The sequence below is a fragment of the Hyperolius riggenbachi genome, chromosome 8 (genome assembly GCF_040937935.1).
Source record: "Hyperolius riggenbachi isolate aHypRig1 chromosome 8, aHypRig1.pri, whole genome shotgun sequence".
NCBI lineage: Eukaryota > Metazoa > Chordata > Amphibia > Anura > Hyperoliidae > Hyperolius > Hyperolius riggenbachi.
In genome coordinates this window covers 265,346,688-265,370,484 of record NC_090653.1, presented here as the reverse complement: position 1 = coordinate 265,370,484, position 23,797 = coordinate 265,346,688, and the positions used below count along the sequence as shown (strand labels likewise).

Genomic DNA, 23,797 nt, shown 5'->3' with positions numbered 1-23,797 from the left:
GGGCACCACTAGACAACCAGGGATGTTACATGGGGGTACCACTAGATCCCTAAGAAGTCACGTGGAGGGTACCACTAGATCCCTGGGGAAGTCACATGGGGGTACCACTAGATCCACCAGATATGTCACATGGGGGGACCACTAGATCCCAGGGAATGCAACTTGGGGGTTACCACTAGACCACTAGGGAAGTCACATAAGGGGATTCCCCTCAAACAATAATCAGCAACCAGGTGTGAAATACCCTATGTACGCCACTGCAAACTAATAATACTAAATGCTGCAAGAGATGATGCAATGTAAACATATAGAATGCATTCATACCTTTCCGTGTTCCACTTCTCGACACGCCATCACTATCACCTGGAAGACAAGCGACAGGACAATCAGGGTGATGAGCTTACATTCTATTGTTCGTCAAATAAAAGTGCTGAGACTGACACTTAGCAATATACACAAATCTATAAAATACAAGATGATTTACACATGTGGATGGCTGTCAGCACCGGCACCGATCCTTCTGCAGCAAGCCTCAGCTACAAAGGTCACACACAGACCCGCAGCACTGATTTATTCTTGGAGTGTGACACACAACTGCATGGTCACTAGTGGCTTTCTGCTTGTAAACTGTCAGCAGTGGCGTAGCAATAGGGGGTGCAGAGGTTACGACCACATCGGGGCCCTTGGGCCAGAGGGGCCCTCTCTTAACCACAATATTAGCTCTCTAAAGGGACCCATACACTGGTCGATTTCAGCCTTCGATCGATCAAACAACTGGAAATCTATTGCTGATTTGCGGCCTGATTTAATCTATCTGACAGGATGGAAGATATAGGTCGATCTGCTGCTGGCAGAAGATCGATGGCCAAAAGAGTCGCATTGGATATAATGGTGCAATAATGCATTTAGATCGATTTTCAACAGATTTCCAATAGATTTCATTCTGAAATCTATTGGAAATCTGTTCCTAGTGTGTGGCACACATCAGATACTGTAGATTCCTGTCAGATTAGACTTGAAAGACATCTGACAGAAATCTATCTGATGGTCGAATCTGCTGTAAATCTATAAGTGTATGGCCACCTTATTGGTCCTATGCAGGTAATAATCACTTCTATAGATACTTTGAATAGTAGTAATCATTAATAAACTGTTCCCCATCCCCTCCTTGCACCTTTGACACTGTGGTTGACCATGATTGGTTTTGGTGCGCCATATCAATTGGCATATATAAAATGCTTGGGGGGCCCCATGTAAAACTTTCATCGGGGCCCATAGCTCCTTAGCTACGCCACTGACTGTCAACCTGCAGACTAACTGTCCAGTAATGCTGACACAAATATAAATAACTCACAGGGGCTCTGCTACAGTGAGAGATAACATAAAAATACTTCACCTGATATAAACCTAACGTATTCAATGCCAAGCAGCTGTAGCTAAAGCAAATAAAATTTTAGGATACATTTAAAGGGAAATAAAAACTTGCCTAAGCTAGCATTAGGCCCGGTTCACACTGAACAAAAAAAAGGTCAGTTTAGTGTTATTCAAAAAGATCCGTTCACTTTGCTCCGCGAACAGAACAAAAGTTTGGGTCTGCAGCGATTTTTCTGGATCGATGGATGCCTCACATTGACTGCGCGCTAACAGAACAGAGGGGCGCGACTACCGGTCCACGGATGGAAAGCTGATGTCTTTATAAACTGATCCATTCTACGGATCAGTTTTTACACGGACCAGTTTTCTATCTGTGCCATTGTGAACTGGGCCTGATACTGCTCTTGTTTACCTCTCATTTTTTTGTTTTGTTTTGTTCTTCAAAGGACTCCTGAGGCAATTGAGGCAAAGAAATACATTTCTATTCACTTACTTGGGGCTTCTTCCAGCCCCTAGAAGTCTTTTTGGGTCCTTTCGACCACAGCTCCAGTTCTCATGCGCAGAAGTGCTGATCCACAGATGGGTGGCGATACCTACAGATGGCCAGCAGGTCACTGGGGAGGACCGGAGGTGACCCAAAGGACTTCCAGGGGCTGGAAGAAGCCCCAGGTACAGGCCCGGATTTACCTCACAGGAGCCTATAGGCACAAATGTTCTGGCACCTTAGACCTCACCCTCCATGAACCTACAAACCCCCACGAACTTGCCCTGCAAGTGTGCTGGCTGTCAGAGCTGTCACTTCTCCCTTACTTCCCTTGCCCATCTTAGGTAGCTACAGATAATAATAATAATAATGGCAGTATTTGTATAGCGCCTTTCTCATGTCGGACTCAAAGCGCTTGCGAGGCAGCCACTAGACTAGAGCGCACTCAGTAGGCAGCAGCAGTGTTAAGGAGATTTGCCCAAGAAACTCCTTACTGAAATAGGTGCTGGCTTACTGAACAGGCAGAGCCGAGATTTGAACCCAGGTCTCCTGTGTCAGAGGCAGAGCCCTTAACCATTACACTATCCAGCCCCTTAGCAGTAGATACTCAGAAGTACCTTCATTATTAGGTAGCTAGAGGTGCCCCCAAGTATTTGGTAGCTAGAGGAACCCCAGTATTAAGTAACTAGAGGTGTCCTGACTGAAGAGAGATCTTGCCATTGGAATGCTGATACCCGTATGAGTAACCTCTCATTTACTCGTTCATTAGGACTCTGCATAGGGAAGGAGGGAGGGAGGTGCTCTGGGAGGAGAGTGAGCCGCCTTTCCATCATCAGGCGCCTGTAGGCACAAGCCTACACTACCTTATGGTAAATCCGGCCCTGCCCAGGTAAGTAAATAGAGATTTATTTCTTTGCACGGGAGTCCTTTAAACTTTATGCTTTAATGTAATTGTATTTTATATAAGAATGAAAAACTAACAATAAGGACAAAGAAAAAAAAAAGACGATAATGGTACATTCAATGGAGGAATACAGCCCACAATTTGCCAATTCCAGTCAAAACAATTATTTTATCCCTTTCTTTCGCCCATACGTCACATCATACTATAAATATTAACCACTTCAGCCTTCAGTCGTTTTCACTTTATGCATCCGAGCAATGTTCACCTCCCATTCATTAGCCTATAACTTTATCACTACTTATCACAATGAACTGATCTATATCTTGTTTTTTCCACCACCAATTAGGCTTTCTTTGGGTGGTACATTTTGCTAAGAGCCACTTTACTGTAAATGCATTTTAACAGGAAGAATAAGAAAAAAACTGAAAAAATTCATTATTTCTCAGTTTTCAGCCATTATAGTTTTAAAATAATACATGCCTCCATAATTAAAACTCACGTATTGTATTTGCCCATATGTCCCGGGTATTACACCGTTAAAATTATGTCCCTATCACAATGTATGGCGACAATATTTTATTTGGAAATAAAGGTGCATTTTTTCCGTTTTGCATCCATCACTATTTACAAGTTTAAAATAAAAAAAAATATAGAAATATTTCATCTTTACATTGATATTTAAAAAGTTTAGACCCTTAGGTAAATATTTACATGTTTTTTTTTTATTGTAATGTTTGTTTGTTTTTTTATATTAAACATTTTATGTGGGTATTTTTGGGAGGGTGGGATGTAAACAGTATTTTTATAATGTAAATGTGTGTTGACTTTTAATTTTTTCACTTTTAGTTGTAGTTTTACTTTTTGGCCACAAGATGGCGGCCATGAGTTTGTTTACATGACGTCACTCTAAGCGTAACGTACGCTTCAGGGCCGGATTTAGCACTAGGCACTGTAGGCACGTGCCTACAGGCGCCATGTGCTACAGAGGCGGCAGACAGCAGCGCAGCAAATCTCTCCAGCTGTCCTCACTCACCATGACAGCGCGCCCCGCTCCACATCCGACCCGGCTGTTCATCGGGTGTTGTATCGCAGCGGTAATATTCGCTGCAATGCCGCCCCACTCTGCACTGAATCTCTCAGTGCATCTGCTAACAGAGCTCCTGCGACAGGGGAGAGGGAGGGGCGGTGTGCCCAAACTTCCGTCGGGACTCTCGGAAAGTGTGTAGCCGCTCAAGCAGAGCTTTCTCCCCGGACAGGCATGAGAGGGAACGAACAGACTTCATGCTGCTGCAGCTCCAGCCAGAGAAAGTGTGGGATCCTCCTCCCTCTCCTCAAGGAAACTTCAAAGGCTGTCTCTGCTGTGCTGGTGAAGTATTTTTTTTTCTTTTTAGCAGTTTGATTGTCCGGAGGTTAGGGGGGGATGGAGGGGGGTTGTAAAATGTGTGTACATTGTATGTATGCGTGTTGTGTGAGCCAGGGTGTGTGTGCCAGGATGTCTGTGTGTGTCCACAGCATGTGTGTGTGTGTTTGTGTGTGTGCATGTGTGTGTCTATGTGTGTGTGTTTGTGTCTATGTGTGTGTGTGTGTATATGTGTGCATGTGTGTGGCAGAGTGTGTGTGTATGTGTATGTATGTGTGCATGTGTGTGGCAGAGTGTGTGTGCGTCTCTTTGTGTACCAGCGTGTGTGTGTGTGTGTGTATGTGTGTGGCAGAGTGTGTGTGTCTTTGTGTGTGTGTATCCACAGTGTGTGTATGTGTGTGCCAGAGAGTGTGTTTGTGTGCAGGGCCAGCACTACTATAGGCAAGGGGGGCATTACCCCCTGGCACCAGAGTCCGTAGGGGCCCCCAAGTGTATACCATTTTGCCCCTTCAGTTTGCCCCACTGCGGCTACCTGTGGCTTGTGTAACTGTGCTGTGTGGATGGTAGTGTGTTGTGAGTCGTCAGCTCAGCAGGCAGGGGAGGGAGGCAGGGATACATATGTTACCTGTTTTGCATCATGGTTCCCTTTCCTCCTGTTGGAACGCAGTGGCGCTCTCCCACCACGTGATGTCACATCCCAGCATCACATCGGGGAGAGCACCGCTACTGTCTACCAGGCAGGACGAGAACCATATAAACCACAATGCCTCCTTCCTGTGCCTGCTGAGCTGCTGACTTACCCCACCACCATCCGCACAACACAGTTATACAACCGCGGGTGGCCATGGCAGGGAAAACTGAATTTTTAAAGGGGCAAAATGGGAGAAGCTTTGGGGGCTCCTACGGACTTTGAATCAGGTAAAGTATGTGCATACCTCCCTCCCCTGCCTGCTGAGCTGCCCACCACCATCCACACCACACAGCTATGCCCACCACCATCCACACCACACAGCTATGCCCACCACCATCCACACCGCACAGCTATGCCCACCACCATCCACACCGCACAGCTATGCCCACCACCATCCACACCACACAGCTATGCCCACCACCAACCACACCACACAGCTATGCCCACCACCATCCACACCACACAGCTATGCCCACCATCATTCACACCACACAGCTATGCCCACCATCATCCACACCACACAGCTATGCCCACCACCATCCACACCACACAGCTATGCCCACCACCATCCACACCGCACAGCTATGCCCACCACCATCCACACCACACAGCTATGCCCACCTCCATCCACACCACACAGCTATGCCCACCTCCATCCACACCACACAGCTATGCCCACCACCATCCACACCACACAGCTATGCCCACCACCAACCACACCACACAGCTATGCCCACCACCATCCACACCACACAGCTATGCCCACCTCCATCCACACCACACAGCTATGCCCACCTCCATCCACACCACACAGCTATGCCCACCACCATCCACACCACACAGCTATGCCCACCATCATTCACACCACACAGCTATGCCCACCACCATCCACACCACACAGCTATGCCCACCACCATCCACACCGCACAGCTATGCCCACCACCATCCACACCGCACAGCTATGCCCACCACCATCCACACCACACAGCTATGCCCACCACCAACCACACCACACAGCTATGCCCACCACCATCCACACCACACAGCTATGCCCACCACCATCCACACCACACAGCTATGCCCACCACCATCCACACCACACAGTTATGCCCACCACCATCCACACCACACAGCTATGCCCACCACCATCCACACCACACAGTTATGCCCACAATCATCCACACCACACAGTTATGCCCACCACCATCCACACCACACAGTTATGCCCACCATCCACACCACACAGCTATGCCCACCACCATCCACACCACACAGCTATGCCCACCACCATCCACACCACACAGCTATGCCCACCACCATCCACACCACACAGTTATGCCCACCACCATCCACACCACACAGTTATGCCCACCACCATCCGCACCACACAGTTATGCCCACCACCATCCACACCACAAAGCTATGCCCACCACCATCCACACCACACAGTTATGCCCACCACCATCCACACCACACAGTTATGCCCACCACCATCCAAACAACATTGTTACACAAGCCGTGGCTGTGTTGCTGCGAGAAATGCACCAAAAAGGTATCCTGCTGTAGCCATGAAGTCATGTTGCATGCCGCAAGGGAGGGAAGAGACACAGAGCTTGCAGCCGTTAATATCTGCTGTAAAGTGCTGTGGCTGTTTAGACCTGCAGGCACTGGTGTTCTCACATTTTCAACAAAGCTTATTAAAATACCTGAATTTTCTGGAAGTAAATCTTTGTGAGGCCTCACCCTGCTGCCATGCCATTTCAGGTCTCTCCCTACTTAATGTTCCCTGGGGCCCCTGCACTGTTTCTGCCATTGTACCAACTCACCTGCCCTGGTGCATTCACTCCCTGTCTTCATCCTTGCTAGTTGTATCATCTCAGTAACCTGGCTCATGTCATTATGTAATAACTAGCAAGGATGAAGACGAGAGTGTACGAACTAATAGAGCAGTGCACCAGGACAGGTGAGATGGTACGCTGGCAAAAATAGTGCAGGGGCCTCCATGGAGCCCAAGTCAAAGGGAGACCTGGGATGGCCTGGCAGTGCATGAGGGGTTGGGGATAGATCAAGATGGGGACAGGCTGGCCAGAGTTTGCCAGTATACGGCGCACTGCACACTGCAAATCAGTTTTGCGATTTCGTTTCCGATTCCGATTTTCAATTCCGATTTTCCCTGAATACATTCAACAGAAAAATGGATCAAAAAATGCAGCATGCAGTAAAGATTAAAAATCGGAATTGGATGTAAAAAATATAAAAAAGCGGAATCGGAATCGCATGCAGTGTGCAGGGAACCTACACCCGCTTGTGACTGGCATTTGGGGCTGGTCTTTGATGCACCACACTGCTCTTTATAGAGACAATGTGCTCTAAATTTGGTAAAATTTGATTGTAAAAGGGGTGTGGCCTGTGCAAAGGGGCGGGGTTAATGGCGCCAGAACTTCTGTGCCTATAGGCTCCTAAGCTGTAAATCCGGCCCTGGTACGCTTAGAGAGACGCATCCCCCATGCAACAGCCAGAAAAAGCGAAGCTTCCGAGAGACTGACGCTTTTTCTGCGGGGGAGAGGAATCAGTGATCGGGCACCATAGCCCGATTCACTGATTGCCTGGCTAACGAACCGCGGGCCGGGAGCACGCGTGCACGATCGGCTGTGGGAGCGCGCGGACGCGCACATGGCCTCCTGGGCGTAGCTAGTACGTCCAGGAGGCCGAAGTAGTTAATAGATTTATTCTGAAAAATTGTCGTCCCATTCTTCCTCCAGATAAGTTCTCTAGTAAGGCCACATCTGGAACATGGAATTCAGTTCTGGGCACCACATTACAGGAAAGATATTGCAGTGTTAGAGCAGGTGCAGAGACGAGCAACAACACTGATACGTGGAATGGAAGGTCTCACTTACCAAGAAAGGTTAGATAAACTGGGCTTATTTTAGGATATCCATGGAGAACAGACGCCTTAGAGGAGATCTAATTAAAGTGTATAAATACATACAAAACAAGCATGCCTATAAAAATGGTGTCCGAGAAATATCATGCTGGAGACTGCCGTTAGTAGAATATCGGTAAAATTACAGATACTCTACTAAATTCCTTTAGGAACATATGGGTAATCTTTACCGATATTTTACTACGACCCAACCTACACCTGCTCTCACACAGTACTGTCCTCTCTACCTATGCCTAACCCTAAAGGGGCTCATACACTGCTCGATTTCAGTGTTCGATCGAATTTGTGGCCGATTTCAATCGATTTGATCTATCTGACAGGATGGAAAATCTAGGGATCGATGGCCCATTGAGCTGCTTTAGATCTAATGGTGCAGTAATGCCTTTAGATCGATTTTCAATAGATTTCCAATTGCAAATCTGTTCCTACTTTGTAGCACACATCAGTCAGATTCCTGTCAGATACGACCTGAGAGGCATCTGACAGAAATCTATCTTATGGTCGAATCTGCTGCAAATCTATCAGTGTATGGCCACCTTAAGACCTCTCCTAGTGCTGCCTAACCTTAACCACCACCACCACCACCCTCCCACTCCTCCCGTTGCCAAACCTAAACCACTCCCAGGTGCCTTAACTTAACTTCCCCATGCCCAGGCACGTGCACAGGGGGGTGCTCTGGGTGCCCAGGCACCCCCCTTTTTTAAAATCTTCAAAAAAAGGCCCCTCTCGCGTGCAAAATAAGCTCCGCCCCCAGCCGTGATAAGCCCCGCCCACCCGCAGGAAGCTCCTCCCCCGCCTGGGACACTTTCAAGTGAAGAGGCCCAGACAGAATTCCTAGTGTGGCATACTGACCTCTCCCTCCACCTAGGACCCATACTGACCTCTACCTCCCCCAGCACCCATAGTGACCTCTCCCTCCACCTAGTACCCAGTGACCACTCCCTCCCCTAGCACTCACAGTGACCTCTCCCTCCACCTAGGACCCATACTGACCTCTACCTCCCCCAGCACCCATAGTGACCTCTCCCTTCACCTAGCAACCACAGTGACCTCTCCCTTCACCTAGCAACCACAGTGACCTCTCCCTCCACCTAGCACCCACAGAGACCTCTCCCTCCACCTAGGACCCACAGTGACCTCTCTCTTACCCAGCACCCACAGTGACCTCTCCCTCCATCTAGCACCCACAGTGACCTCTCCCTCCACCTAGCACCCACAGTGACCTCTCCCTCCACCTGGGACTCATAGTGACCTCTCCCTCCCCAGCACCCACAGTGATCTCTCCCTCCACCTAGGACCCATACTGACCTCTACCTCCCCCAGCACCCATAGTGACCTCTCCCTTCATCTAGCAACCACAGTGACCTCTCCCACCTAGCACCCACAGTGACCTTTCCCTCCATCTAGCACCCACAGTGACCTCTCCCTCCACCTAGCACCAACAGTGACCCCTCCCTACCCCAGCACCCACAGTTACCTCTCCCTCCACCTAGCACCCACAGTAACCTCTCCCTCCCCAGCTTTAGCAGTGATCCTGCCTACCCCAGCACCCACACTGACCTATCCCTCCCCCAGCACCCACAGTGATTTTTCCCTCCCCCAGTGGCTACCCTCCTGTCCCCTGCAGCACCTACAGGGACATCCCATCCCAAAAGCAGCACCTACAGTGACCTCTCCTATTGCCAGCGCCCACAGTGGCCTCTCCCAACATCCAGCATCCACTCCCTCCTCCAGTAACCACACTGACTTCTCCCAGCACCCACAGTGACCTACCCTTCCTCCAGCACCCATACTGATCTCTTCCTTCCACAGCACCCACAGTAGCCTACCCTTCCCCAGCACCCACACTGACCTCTATCTCCCTTAGCAGCAACTATGCCATTCATAGCAGCACCCATGGTGACCTCCCACCCCCTGCACCCATACTGACCTCTACCTCCCGAGACCCACAGTGATCTCCCCCAAAAGACCCACAGCGACCTCCCTTTCCTCCAGCACCCATACTGACCTCTACCTTCCACAGCACCCACAGTTACTTCTCCCCCCAGCACCCACAGTGACCTACCCTTCCCCCATCAACCACACTGACCTCTACCTCCCCTAGCAGCAACTATGCTATTCATAGCAGTACCCACAGTGATCTCCCACCCCCTGCACCCACAGCAATCCCACCAATATCCAGCACCCACATTACACTCAACTAGTAACCCCCACTATAGCAAGCACCCAGTACTTGCACCAAGCACCCAGTACTTGCACCAAGCACTCTGCATCCAATACTCACATCCGGCATCAATATGGCACTTAGAACTTGCATCAAACAGCCACATGACACCCAGTACCTGCACCCCTTCACCCTATAGCTGTCACCCAGTACTCACACCCACATGGCACAGTACTTGCACCCAGCCCCAACATGGCACTCACTAACACCTGCACACCGCCTTCACATGGCATCCACTATCTGCACTCACATAACTAGTACTAGCACCTAAAGTACCTGCACTCAGAACCCACATGACACACAATGCCCACCCATAGCTAGCACCCAGTGCAGGCATGGCACCAAGTATTTGCACCTATGTGATACCCAGTACCTGCACCCAACACCCACATGCTTCATCTGCAGTAGTTCCAGTTGCACTAAGCCTTTACTTGGTGCCCAGTACAAACACCAAGCACTCACATGACATCCAGTACATGCACCCAGAACTCAAAAGGGACTGAGTACCTGCAATCAACACCTACATGATGGTTGATACACACCCATACAGCCAGAATCCACATGACGCCCTGTGCCAGCACCCAGAACCCACATGGCACCCAACATCTGCCTTTAGCACCCACATGACAACAAATACCCCACTAGCCAGCACCGATCACCCATATGTCACAATGTACTCACTCCCAGTACCCACTTGGCACTCAGTATTTGCACCTAAGACCCACATACCCCCATAATCAACACCCACATGGCACAGTACTCACACGTCACCAAGTTCCAAAGCCATTATATGCACCTAGTACCCGTCCATGGCCAGCACCAAAATAGCACCTAGTACCCATCCATGGCCAGCACCAAAATAGCACCCAGTACCCATCCTTGGCCTGAACCCGTATGAGACTCAGTACTCTCCCATGGCACACATCCAGACCACACATGGCACTCCCTACTCACATGGATCCCTGTACCATCTAGCAATCACATGGCACCCACTATTGTTTATCACCATCTGCTACTCATTCAGCACCCAATACTGCATAGCACCCACTGCAAAAAAACACCCAATACAAACTGGACCTTGGTACACAAAGCAGCTTGACACAGACTTTACTTTGGCATCTCAGCACCCACTGCAACTTAGCACACAGTGAACCTTTGCGTCTTACCATCTACTGCATCTGGGCAGTGGGCACCCACTGCACCTTGGCACTTACTGCAGTTTTGCATCTACTAATGCTTAGCAACCACTGCATATTGGTAACCACTTCTTCTTTGCCTGAAAAGAGGATTGGGTGCTGATCAAGAGGGACAGAGGTCCCAGTAATGAAAGGTGAGTCTGTGCCTCCACTGTGGGCTCCCCTGTGCCCACTCTAACCCACTAACAGTGGGCACCTATCACTGCTAAATTGAGGGTGGTAGCATCAAAAGAGTTGGTTGGAAAGAGACACAAAGTCTGCCTGATACTGCTATAAAGGTGTGTGTGTGTGTGTGTGTGTGTGTGTGTGGGGGGGGGGGGGGGGGTGTATGTGGGGGAAGGCATTGCCAGGCCCCTTTTTTAAATTTGAGCACCCCCCACTTAAAGACCCTCTGCACGGCCCTGCCCATGCCTAACCTTAACCCAACACCCCACCCCCAATGCTTAACGTAACCCCCTAAATTACCCCCCTGCCATCATAGGCAGCAATAGTAAAAGTCGCGATCAGCGGCAATGAAGGGTGCTTATGACGTCCGATAAATAGCGGGCACTGGGCCACCCCCAGAGTACAACTCAAAACCTTTAAAACCAGAGCCTACTGTCATGCTGCCCCCCACCCTTTGGAACTCCTTGCCACACCCAATCAAGACAGCTCCAACCCTGGACACATTTAAATCAAACCTGAAAAGCCACCTGATTAGTCTAACATTTATGTTCACGTAACTTTTTCCCCAGTAACACATCACAAACTGCAGCTATGTGCTGATCTGAGACAAGCTTATGCGCTTTGGGTCCTAAGATCAGAAAAGCCACTTACAAATGTGTTGATGTTGTTGTGTTAAGTTTTCAATTCTCAAAGGCCCTCTTCTTCCAAGAAATGTAAAAAATATGGCAGCCAGGTAGTAAATGGTAATTCTGACACTTTTTTTTTTATCACAAAGAATAGTTCTTGTATTCCAGCAAAAAGAAAACCACAATGTATATATATAGAGCAACAATCGTCAAATCACAACTTAGAAAGAAGGAAGTGGAGAACAGGTCACAAAGTCCAGCAGTTCCCATCAGCAATGTGTTTCGGGATGTGAAGCGCTCCAGTCTAAACCAAACATTCTGTTTTTATCAGTTCAAATCTAGGATCCTCAGATCAGGGGCACTTTTGGGCACTCCAGCTGAAAAATGGGTAAGACCATGCACCAGAATGTGGGTGTGGTCATGGGTGGAGCCAAATTTACATAAACTTAAAATGAACCTCCAGACTAAAAATCTACTCAGCAGAACTGAAAAGGCTTGGTGTTTCTTTAACAGTTTCACAGCATCAGAACTTTGTTTTTATTATAGAAGTCTCATTTTTAGTTGCATTTTTAGCTAAGCTCCGCCCCATCAAAGAAAACGGCCTGGGCTTTTTCCCCTGATGCTGTGCAAAGCATGATGGGATTTCCTAAGTTGTTATTCACGTTGCCTAGCAACTGGGAGGGGTGATCAGGACACAGGACAGTTGGAACTGTGTTTCATGCTCCGTCACTTTCTTTCAACCAAAAAGATGGCCGCCCTTATGAAATCACAAACAGTGTGGGTAAGAGATTATATTACCTATCTATTTTAATTAACATAACTTAATGACAGTATGTTTATTTAGGCTGAAGTTAACAGCTGTCTAAGTAGGCCTGCCCAGCAAAATTTCGGATGAAGCATCCTCTCCATTAATACAAAAATGCAGCATATCACATAAATAGGCAGTGTAACTTAAACATTACTAGGCAGAGTTACTTGGCTTCTGCACTGGCTGGCCTGGCTTTCTGATGGGTGGACTGGCCTGCTGCCAGGTTTTCTGGCAGTGCCCCCATACCATTCCCTGACCCCCTCCCATGCTCCCACGGGCCTCCCATTGAGGCACCACAACTCCCAGCATGCACCTGTAAAAATAACCATAGTTCCTTGCATGCCCCTATAAAGGCACCACAGCACCCAACATGCCCCCATAGAGGCATCACAGCACCCAGTATACCCCCCATTGATGCACCACAGCTCCCAGCATGCCCGCCATTGAGGCACCACAGCTCCCTAGCATGCCCTCATAAACGCTTCACAGCTCTGACTCTGCGTGGGCAACATCTGGGGCACCCCAGAATAAATCCATGGCACATGCTACTGATCTTTAGGGCTAACAACGCCCCTGGTTTCTGGGGCTGGGTGGAGCTAAGAGTACGCAAATAGTATATTCTCCGAGACACGTCACTTCAAACCAAAGGGAGACAGCGTGGCAGATTTATCCAAACTAGTGCAAGGAAAATTGGGGCAGATCTGCACAGAGATGGAATAAAATGTAATGGGGCCCAAGGCAAGGTAAAATATCTGGGGCCCTTTTGTGGTCTGTAAGGTGAAGAGAGAGAGTCCCCTTAAAACACACTAGGCCCAGGTACCTGCCTAGGTGCCTGGTGGGTGATCCTGCTCTGGATCTGCAGCAAAACAGGTGCAGGAGTGATAATAGCGCTACCATAGGGTCAGGGGCGTAACTAGAAATCACAGGCCCCCCCCCCCCCCTGCAAAACTTTGCATGCCCCTGATTTCTGCACAGGTAAACTGAGATCCAGTGTTGATCAGTTGGCTAGTGCACACTTGAATGTGTTTTCCCCATGCAGATCAAAACAGACAGTAGTGAAGCACTGCAGGCATTTTTATCAATGACTTAGCTTCTGTGATAAATGTGCATGCTTTCACACATACAGACACACGTAGGGCTTGATTCACTAAACCTTGATAACTCATATCACGGCCGCGCCAGCGTTTTCATGCGCAATCACAAATTTTCACGCTAATTCACAATTGCGCATGAAAATTTGCGATTGCGAGTTATCAAGGTTTAGTGAATCAAGCCCTTGGTGTGCAGAAAACACATACAGAAAACAAACAGACAAGTATGCTCCCAACCTCATCTTATTACTCACTCTGTCCATCTCTGATGGAGCAGAACTGGCTCTGCAGACTCCTCCAGCATCACTACAGTACAGTACACAGCACATGGGGAGGAGTAGAGAGGTTGGTGGCTGGGCACTGTACACAAGAGCCTGCTGCACACTGAATGGGGACTGTTGTAGACAAATCTTTGTCTACAAAACATTGTAGGATTCCTTTTCAGTGGCTGAGCAGATGCAGTCAGTAGAACAATTGTGGAGAGAGCAGACATGTTTTTCTCTCCATGCCCTTAGTTGTCAGTCTCTCAGGACAGGGCAAAGAAACTTCTCTCTCCACAGGGCCCCCCTGCAGCTGCATCCCTTGCAGGGTCTATTGTTACGCCCCTGCATAGGGGAAACCTGGGCACCAGTTTCGCTCCAATAAATCAACCACAGAGCTGAGCAGAGAAAGGCTGTAAAGGGAAGAAATATTGTACAGGACATTATGCATTAGCATATCAGGGGGCATATACTGTACTAATTTGAATGTGGAGGACCAATGAAAAGTCCCAACAAAGAATTCAAAAGTTTTGTGCAACACACATCTGTACTTTTCACAATGAATATATTGAAAGTACGTCGCTGGCTGCATCCCGTAGTTCCATTTCCTGTTGAGACAATAGTGCAGTTTTACTGGACATGAAGCTGTTCAGACTCCTCCCTCTATCCATTAGCCACCCACACGTGAAGAAGACTAAAGAGGGTGTGGCCAAACAGTAAAACCAATTCATCTTTGCACACTCGTGTAAATACTTCCTGCAGACCAACCAATCTGAAACCACTGCTATCCCTACAGCTAAAGCGTCATACACGCCGAGGGCTTGCTGTGCTTAGCAGAATATGGACTCGATCCCTCAGGTGATGGCACATAGCTGATGCTTACAGATGTGTCACTAGCCTCCACAAACAATAAGTAGCCAGCAGCTCTGCAGGGGGACTTAAAACAGAATAGTCAGCCATAAAATCAAATTCCATTTAACCACTGCTCTCTGTTTATTATGCAGTCTACATCCCGACCCTGCATTGCAAGCATTCCAATATTATCATAAATATTTCTGCTAATAAATCTTATCTCAGTCAGCCTGGTTTTATTTGGTACATTGCCTGGGAGGGGGAAACTTGTTGGAAAGGGAACCTTGTATCCCCCTCCCAAATTCCTACTTCTCACAGATTGGCTGAGGGCAGTTCAGTGTGACACAAGTCTGAGGAGAGAAATACACCTCACCCCTCTGCAGAAGCTGCTGAAATACGATCTATGCTGTGCTCACGTGTTTACAAAGCAAGCTAGATATGACAGTGCAATTTCTAGGAGAGAAAAAAATAGTAAGGTAAGGAATGACATCAGGATAGGCTTCAGTCAAAGGCAGCATAGATGGAAAATGCCTGAAACTGTTTCTTCTTTGTTTACTATATAAAATTCACTGAAATCAAAATGTGGACAGTACAATACCTATGTTATGTAAGTACAGGAAGTATTTATCTACTTATATATGTATTTAGTATGGTTGTCCCTGGCTGCTGCTTTGATTAGTAAGAGACTTTAATTGCATCAACCAAATTAAGCTTTATTTACCATGTGTACATTGCAAATTCACTTTTTCTTTAAGGGACAACTTCACAGTGCTTAAAATAAAACTTCCTCAAATTATATCAGTCATTTCAATTTATTTTTAAACACTTTTGCAGTAGATGAAGTCTGTACAAGGATGGTCTCACCTTGACGTGATACTGCCAGATCATTCTCCAGAAATCCAACACAGTGTGACTGAGGGGTCCCTGTGTGGCGATATATCGGGGCTGCTTATCCACACCCTGCAGGAAAAAACGCAGTACATCAATGTGCGCTATACAGCTTCGTTGTACAAGATACACAAGCTGGTTGTATACACACATCCAATGGGCAATGAAAACTGGATGTGTGTATGCCAAAACAGCTTGTTCTGTCTTTTCCCAGCAACTAAATTCAGTCGTTTTATGACAAGCAGATAGAAGGCAAAAGAGTGTTATTTAAGTGAGAAAAGGCTGCTGATAAGGTTCTGCTGCTTGTAATTTCAAAGGTTCATTACTTCTGTTTGTTTTTCAGCTCAGCATAGCAGATTTTTCACAGGTGCTGTTTAAGTCTAAAGGCACACGGGTCGAATGATGTTGCCCGTCAGGGATCGGGACCAAATCCGCCGGGCAACATCGCTGGGCTAGACTATACAGCCGCATGTCAATTGTACAGCTGATGACGAGTTCTGTTGCTATGCGGTGAGGCAAAGGAACAACGGATAAGATAAGGACACTATGACTGAAGAGTTTATACAGTGATGTAGGCCTGTTGTCTAGGTGATGTTTGCTGTGAGAGGGATAGTAAGCTGTAGCGGTAGGTTGGAACAATTAACACTGAGCTGGGTTGAAAAAAAAAAAGGGGCAGAAGTGGCATCAATTCTGGCAACACAGAGAAACAGTAAAGATAGAAACCAGCAGAAATATTTTCTTTTATTCATATGACATTTCTCCTAAATCTGACAGAGAACACTAAAGACAACAGGACACGTAAGCTAAATAAGCAATGTCTTAGGTCTTGTTCACATCATAAAATTGCAATAGCTGACGCCAGTGTTTTGCAATTTTGGGAGCAATTTTTTTTAGCGCCACTCGGCGCTTACCTGCGCGGTGGTGATTGTTAGTAAAACGCTTTTCGAAGTGCTTTTGCTGAGCGATCCGTTTCTTTACTTCCTGAATTTTTCATCCGGAAAAGAATAAATACAATTGGCTCTATTCATAAAACTTTACCGTAAGTTTTCCGCTCAAAACAGCTGACTTTCCCGTCCATTTAGCAAAGTGGGCATTCATAAAAGCTGTTTCCGCATGATAAGCTACAATTCCCCAGCAGAGCGAGAAATTTCCGCCTTGTGCTGTGTTTTTCTAGATTTATCTAGAAAAAGTAACAAAATGTCCATTCATAAAGATTAGAGGAAGCGGTATATGGACAGGAAATACCGCCTCCTCTGATGTAGCGAGAAGAGTTCGGATTACATGAAAGTGAATGCGACAGACCTCCCAGAGAGAGCAGCGCACGGAGGGACTCTGCCGGCTGAAGTGTTTCCGCATGCCTTCCGACAGCTTACCGCCAGCCTTCAGCGGGAGATCTCCGCACTTGCATCGCAGCTGCCAACATTTTTATGAATGACCACCCAGAAGTCTAAAATACCGCTGCGGTATTTTCCCTCCATGAGTTTTTTCACCACAAATTTTTTATGAATAGAGCCCAATGTATTTATTCTAAAAAGCGCTCGGGAAATTGCTATACAAAGCGCTTTGCGATTTTCCTATACCTTCCATTATAGGCAAATCGCCCCAAAAATGCTACAGGTAGTGCTTTGGTGAGCGGATCGGAATCAAACCGCTCATATGAGAACACTCTCATAGGCCCAGTGCACACCAAAACCGCTAGCAGATCCGCAATACGCTAGCGGTTTTGGGAGCTGATTTCAGAGCGATTCTAGGTATGTTTAGAGAGGTTTTCTAAACATACCTAGCGGTTTTGCGTGCATTTTTGTGTAGCAGATTACACATATTGTACAGTAAAAGCTGTTACTGAACAGCTACTGTAACAAAAATGCCTGGCAAACCGCTCTGAACTAGCGTTTTTCAGAGCGGTTTGCGTTTTTCCTATACTTTACATTGAGGACGAAACGCTTCCGAAAAAACCGCAAACCGCCGGTGTGCACCATCCCATTGCAATACATTAGACAAGCGTTTTTAGAGGCGGATGCGGCCGGCGGATCGCTCCAAAAACCGCTCGGTGTGCACTGGGCCATAGGGAATCATTGCACAAGCGCTTTTAGTGCAATTTTGAATTGAATCCTAATTGGATGCCTTTTTTTTCATCCCACTTTAATCCCTGCAATGTATAGAGGGAACCTAAAGGGATTGCATTTTTTTTGCTCAACAAAAAAAAATAATTTAGCCTTAAAATACACGTTGCACAACTTGCATCAAACTAAGTGATTTTGTTTTAAAGCTGCAGAGTCTGGTCCTCACCTGTATGAAGCTTGCGTTAATATAGTCAGAGCCAGCCTCATCTTCAAGAAATGTAACCGGAACTCGAGTCTGATCATCTGCAACAAAAAGACAGGAATTTAAGTAAGAAGGCCGCCTATAGGCAACAAGGGGTTTAGAGTTAGACACCAAAGGCCTTTGCTTGCAGACATCAGTCGAAAAAATAGATGATGGGGTTCTGAAGTAACTGTCATTCTTCTAGGGGAAGATAAAAAAACAACAGGAGAGAAGAGGGAGGCCCTTATTCTGTATTATGTAAATTAATGCAGAAAGGAAGGAAAACGAATAGGGTATTTACAAAACGGAGTTGCAGAACAGTAACAAAAGATTCTTGCTTAAAGGTGGTGGCACAGACAACCAAGAGAAAGTTGACTTGCTTTGTTGTGGTTAGGTCGCACTCCTAAAAAAGGGATAGTAGATGGAAAAATGGAAAAAACGATTCCCCAAACTAAAAACTGACCACCATGTTGGTTTGGAAGTGTAACACTGTGAGGGACTCCAGGGAGGTGTACCAAAGGATGTAAAAGTTTAAAAGGCAAAAAAAAGGTACCCCAAAATGAGGACCGATACAGCCTAAAGGCGCTCCGAGCCAATTCACTATTGCCCTAACACCCAGTTTTATTAACCTGAGGAAGCAGGTGGATACCTGCGAAACGAATTGTTCAGTGTTTTTGAATAAATTATTTTATTTCTGTATCTTGTATTAGTCCTCGTCCAGGCCTGGGGTAGTGTTGGGCGAACACCTGGATGTTCGGGTTCGCGAACGTTCGCCGAACATGGCCGCGATGTTCGGGTGTTCGCGCCGAACTCCGAACATAATGGAAGTCAATGGGGACCCGAACTTTCGTGCTTTGTAAAGCCTCCTTACATGCTACATACCCCAAATTTACAGGGTATGTGCACCTTGGGAGTGGGTACAAGAGGAAAAAAATTTAGCAAAAAGAGCTTATAGTTTTTGAGAAAATCGATTTTAAAGTTTCAAAGGGAAAACTGTCTTTAAAATGCGGGAAATGTCTGTTTTCTTTGCACAGGTAGCATGCATTTTGCCGCTATGCAGTCATAAATGTAATAAAGATAAGAGGTTCCATAAACAGGGACCGGCAACGCTAACCCAGCAGCAGCACACGTGATGGAACAGGAGGAGGCGCAGGAGGAGAAGGCCACGCTTTGAGACACAACAACCCAGGCCTTGCATGAGGACAAGAAGCGTGCGGATAGCATGCTTTTTGCCGCCATGCAGTCATAAATGTAATAAAGATAAGAGGTTCCATAAACAGGGACCGGCAACGCTAACCCAGCAGCAGCACATGTGATGGAACAGGAGGAGGCGCAGGAGGAGAAGGCCACGCTTTCAGACACAACAACCCAGGCCTTGCATGAGGACAAAAAGCGTGCGGATAGCATGCTTTTTGCCGCCATGCAGTCATAAATGTAATAAAGATAAGAGATTCCATAAACAGGGACCGGAAACGCTAACCCAGCAGCAGCACACGTGATGGAACAGGAGGAGGCGCAGGAGGAGAAGGCCACGCTTTCAGACACAACAACCCAGGCCTTGCATGAGGACAAGAAGTGTGCGGATAGCATGCTTTTTGCCGCCATGCAGTCATAAATGTAATAAAGATAAGAGGTTCCATAAACAGGGACCGGCAACGCTAACCCATCACAGATGGTCATTGTTCATGTTACTTGGTTGGGGTCCAGGAGTGTTGCATAGTCGTTTCCAATCCAGGATTGATTCATTTTAATTCATTGAGTCAGACGGTCTGCATTTTCTGTGGAGAGGTGGATACGCCGATCTGTGACGATGCCTCCGGCAGCACTGAAACAGCGTTCCGACATAACGCTGGCTGCCGGGCAAGCCAGCACCTCTATTGCGTACATTGCCAGTTCATGCCAGGTGTCTAGCTTCGATACCCAATAGTTGAAGGGTGCAGATGGATTGTTCAACACAGCTACGCCATCTGACATGTAGTCCTTGACCATCTTCACCAGGCGATCGGTGTTGGAGGTGGATCTGCACGCTTGCTGTTCTGTGGGCTGCTGCATGGGTGTCAGAAAATTTTCCCACTCCAAGGACACTGCCGATACCATTCCCTTTTGGGCACTAGCTGCGGCTTGTGTTGTTTGCTGCCCTCCTGGTCGTCCTGGGTTTGCGGAAGTCAGTCTGTCGGCGTACAACTGGCTAGAGGAGGGGAGGATGTCAATCTCCTCTCTAAAGTCTCCACAAGGGCCTGCTGGTATTCTTTCATTTTGACCTGTCTGACTCTTTCTTCAAGCAGTTTTGGAACATTGTGTTTGTACCGTGGATCCAGAAGGGTATAAACCCAGTAATTGGTGTTGTCCAGAATGCGCACAATGCGTGGGTCGCGTTCAATGCAGTCTAGCATGAATTGAGCCATGTGTGCCAGAGTCCTGCCAGAATCCTCATCATCCTCTTGTGAGCGTTGTGATAGTTGTTGTGATGCATCATAGTCGTCACCTTCTTCCTGGTCTGCTTCTGCTGACCATTCACGCTGAATTGTGGAAGTCCAATGTGCACCGCTCTGGCCCTCGTCAGTGGTGGCATGAAATTCCTGCTCCAACTCCAGCTGTTCCTCCTCCTCTTCTTCGTCATAGCTGCTGGGGCCAGCGTTTCCTGAGGCAGATGGCCTGATGTTGGTACCATCACGCTGATCGTTTTCTCCTTCAGATTCCCCCAGTTGCATCATGACAGCTGTTTCCTTGATTTTCAACATTGACTTCTTCAGTAAACACAGCAGTGGTATGGTAATGCTGACTGAAGAGTTGTCACTGCTCACAAGCAACGTGGATTGCTCAAAATTTGGGAGGACTTGGCAGAGGTCCAACATGTTGGCCCAATCGGATCCACAGAAGCTTGGCAGCTGTCCGGATGCGCCTCGGTACTGCGCCGTCATGTACTGGACCACTGCACTCTTCTGCTCGCAAAAGCGGGCTAGCATGTGCAGCGTAGAATTCCAGCGCGCAGGGACATCACACAGCAAGCGATGGTGGGGGAGATTGAAGCGCTCCTGCATCTTGGCGAGTGCCCCCGAAGCAGTACTGGAATTTCTACAATGTTTGGCCACTCGTCGCACCTTCAACAGAAGATCGGCCACGCCTGGGTATGTCCTCAGGAACCGCTGAACTACTAGGTTCATCACGTGCGCCAGGCAAGGGATGTGTGTCAGCTTAGCCAACCTTAAAGCGCGAATGAGATTACTCCCATTATCACACACAACCATGCCCGGTTTCAGGTCCAGCGGTGCCAGCCACAAATCCGTCTGTTCCTTTATTCCCCTCCAAATTTCCTCCCCTGTGTGCTGCTTATCCCCAAGGCAGATCAGCTTCAGCAACGCTTGCTGACGCATGCCAACAGCTGTGCTGCACTGCTTCCACGATCCTACTGCTGCTGGGTTAGCGTTTCCGGATGAGGTACAGCTTTGAGATGCGTTGGAGGAGAAGGAGTCAGAGAGGTAGGTGCTGCTGTTGTTATCCAGTGGGAGGGACGGCGGTGCAGCTGTTTGCGGCATGGGCAACACCCGCGCCGTAGCAGGTGAGGAATCGCTGCCAGGCTCCACAAGGTCCAGGGAGATGTATCGACCCTGGCCGAACGCACTCGTCCAGGTGTCAGTGGTGAGGTGAACCTTGCAGGCAACGGCATTCTTCAAGCTTCGGGTTATTTTGCTGACCACGTGCTCATGCAACTCAGGCACTGCAGAGCGCGCAAAGTGGTAGCGGCTGGGAACCACGTAACGTGGGATGGCCACTGACATCATGCCCTTGAAGCTGTTTGTCTAAACCACTCGATATGGCAGCATTTCGCAGGCCAGAAGCTTGGCTATGCTGGCTGTTACTGCCACGGCCCGGGGGTCATTTGCTGGCAATTTCCTCTTGCGCTCAAGCATCTCCGAGACAGACAACTGAACCGTAGGGCTGCACACTGAACGGCTGTTGGTTGTTGTGTTTGATGACTGGGAGACCTCAAGAGCACTATTCCGGAAAGTGACAGTGTCAGCGTCGTCTGATGTTTGTGAATGTTGTTGTGAACCACGCAATGGCTGGGCTACTGCTGCTGCTGAGGAGGGTCTGGTGGTGAGTCTGATAACCCCAAGGGAGGCAGTGTTGCTGCTGGTACCCTGTCCTGGCGGCCACAAAGTGGGATGTTTGGATACCATGTGGCGGGTCATGCTGGTGGTGGAGAGGTTGTTAATATGTTTCCCCCTGCTCAGGCGGGTCTTGCACACCTTGCAAATCACCATGGTACCATCCTCACTGCAGTCTTCAAAGAAAGGCCAGACTTTGGAGCACCTGCCTTGCTGGCGATTTCTGTTTGCGCCTCTTTTGCGTCTCACTTGAACTTCCACGCTTGTGGTGCCTGAAATTTCGCGCCGCCTACCTTGTGGCACAAGTCGAACTCGTGCAGCAGTGGGTTCTTCAACAGACTCATCTGTGCTGCTGCTACGACGGCGATGTTCTCCTTCACATACAAAATCTGGGTCTCTGTCAACATTGTCCATACCCTCCTCCTCCTCTTCCATCTCCTCAAACTCGTCATATGTGATTGTGGGCCGCCGCCGTGGAGTAGAGCTCCCCACAACAACCTCTGCGCAGCACACTCCAACGTCGTCTTCAAGATCTTCTCGGCCGACCTCCTGCAATTGAAACCCCTCCTGCCCAACTTGCTCTGGGATTTGGGTTTCCGAGTCCTCCTCGGACTCGCCTTGCATTTCAGTGTGCGGTGCATTTCCCACAGTCAATGGTTGTGAATCCGGGCACAAAATTTCTGGCAGTTCCATTGACCTTTGAAAGGTGGAAGTTTGTTGGGCTGGGAATAGCTCCTGCGAATACCCCATTGTGTCCTGAGGAAATTCTTCGGACTGGTTATTTGGCAGTTGTGTGCGTAGTGTCGCTGCCGGTTGTGTCTGCTTTATGCCCACTGGCTCCTTGTAACTGGCTGAGGACTCGGACCTCGTGCGTGATGTGCTGGTGCTGCTTAACCCACTGCTGGATGCTTGAGAGGTCATCCAATTAATTATCTGGTCCTGTTCTTTTGGATTTGTGAGGGTTGATTTCCTGGACAACATGGGCGGTATTGAGTGGGTTTTCTTCGGTGCTCCACTGTGGCCTGTACGTGAACCGTCAGGGGGAACACCTCTTCCCTTGCCCCTCCCTCTTTCACAGGATTTCTTCTTCATTTCACTTATCCGTAAAAGTACACGCTGACTGGCAGCAGTACAGTGGCAGTACAGAAATGCTATACAGTGGCGGGTGAGAGGTGTACTACTATTCCCAGCAGCGACACAGAGCACAATGCTATACAGTGGTGGGTGAGCGGTGTACTACTATTCCCAGCAGCGACACAGAGCACAATGCTATACAGTGGTGGGTGAGCGGTGTACTACTATTCCCAGCAGCGACACAGAGCACAATGCTATACAGTGGTGGGTGAGCGGTGTACTACTATTCCCAGCAGCGACACAGAGCACAATGCTATACAGTGGTGGGTGAGCGATGTACTACTGTTCCCAGCAGAGACACAGAGTGGCAGTAAACACAATGCTATACAGTGGTGGGTGAGCGATGTACTACTGTTCCCAGCAGCGACACAGAGTGGCAG

At 48.2% G+C, this 23,797-nt stretch overlaps 1 protein-coding gene across 3 annotated transcripts in view; it reads right to left on the bottom strand.

The window, feature by feature from the left end:
* Nucleotides 1-23,797, bottom strand: part of PTPN18 (protein tyrosine phosphatase non-receptor type 18) — a 220,565-nt gene that overhangs the window by 97,991 nt on the left and 98,777 nt on the right. For all 3 annotated transcript variants that reach the window (XM_068248793.1, XM_068248794.1, XM_068248792.1), the window contains 3 exons: nucleotides 18,160-18,236; nucleotides 15,847-15,942; nucleotides 325-363 (listed from right to left, as the gene is read on the bottom strand). In XM_068248793.1, the coding sequence (XP_068104894.1) occupies nucleotides 325-363; nucleotides 15,847-15,942; nucleotides 18,160-18,236 (212 nt within the window). The remainder of the gene's footprint in view (nucleotides 1-324; nucleotides 364-15,846; nucleotides 15,943-18,159; nucleotides 18,237-23,797) is intronic.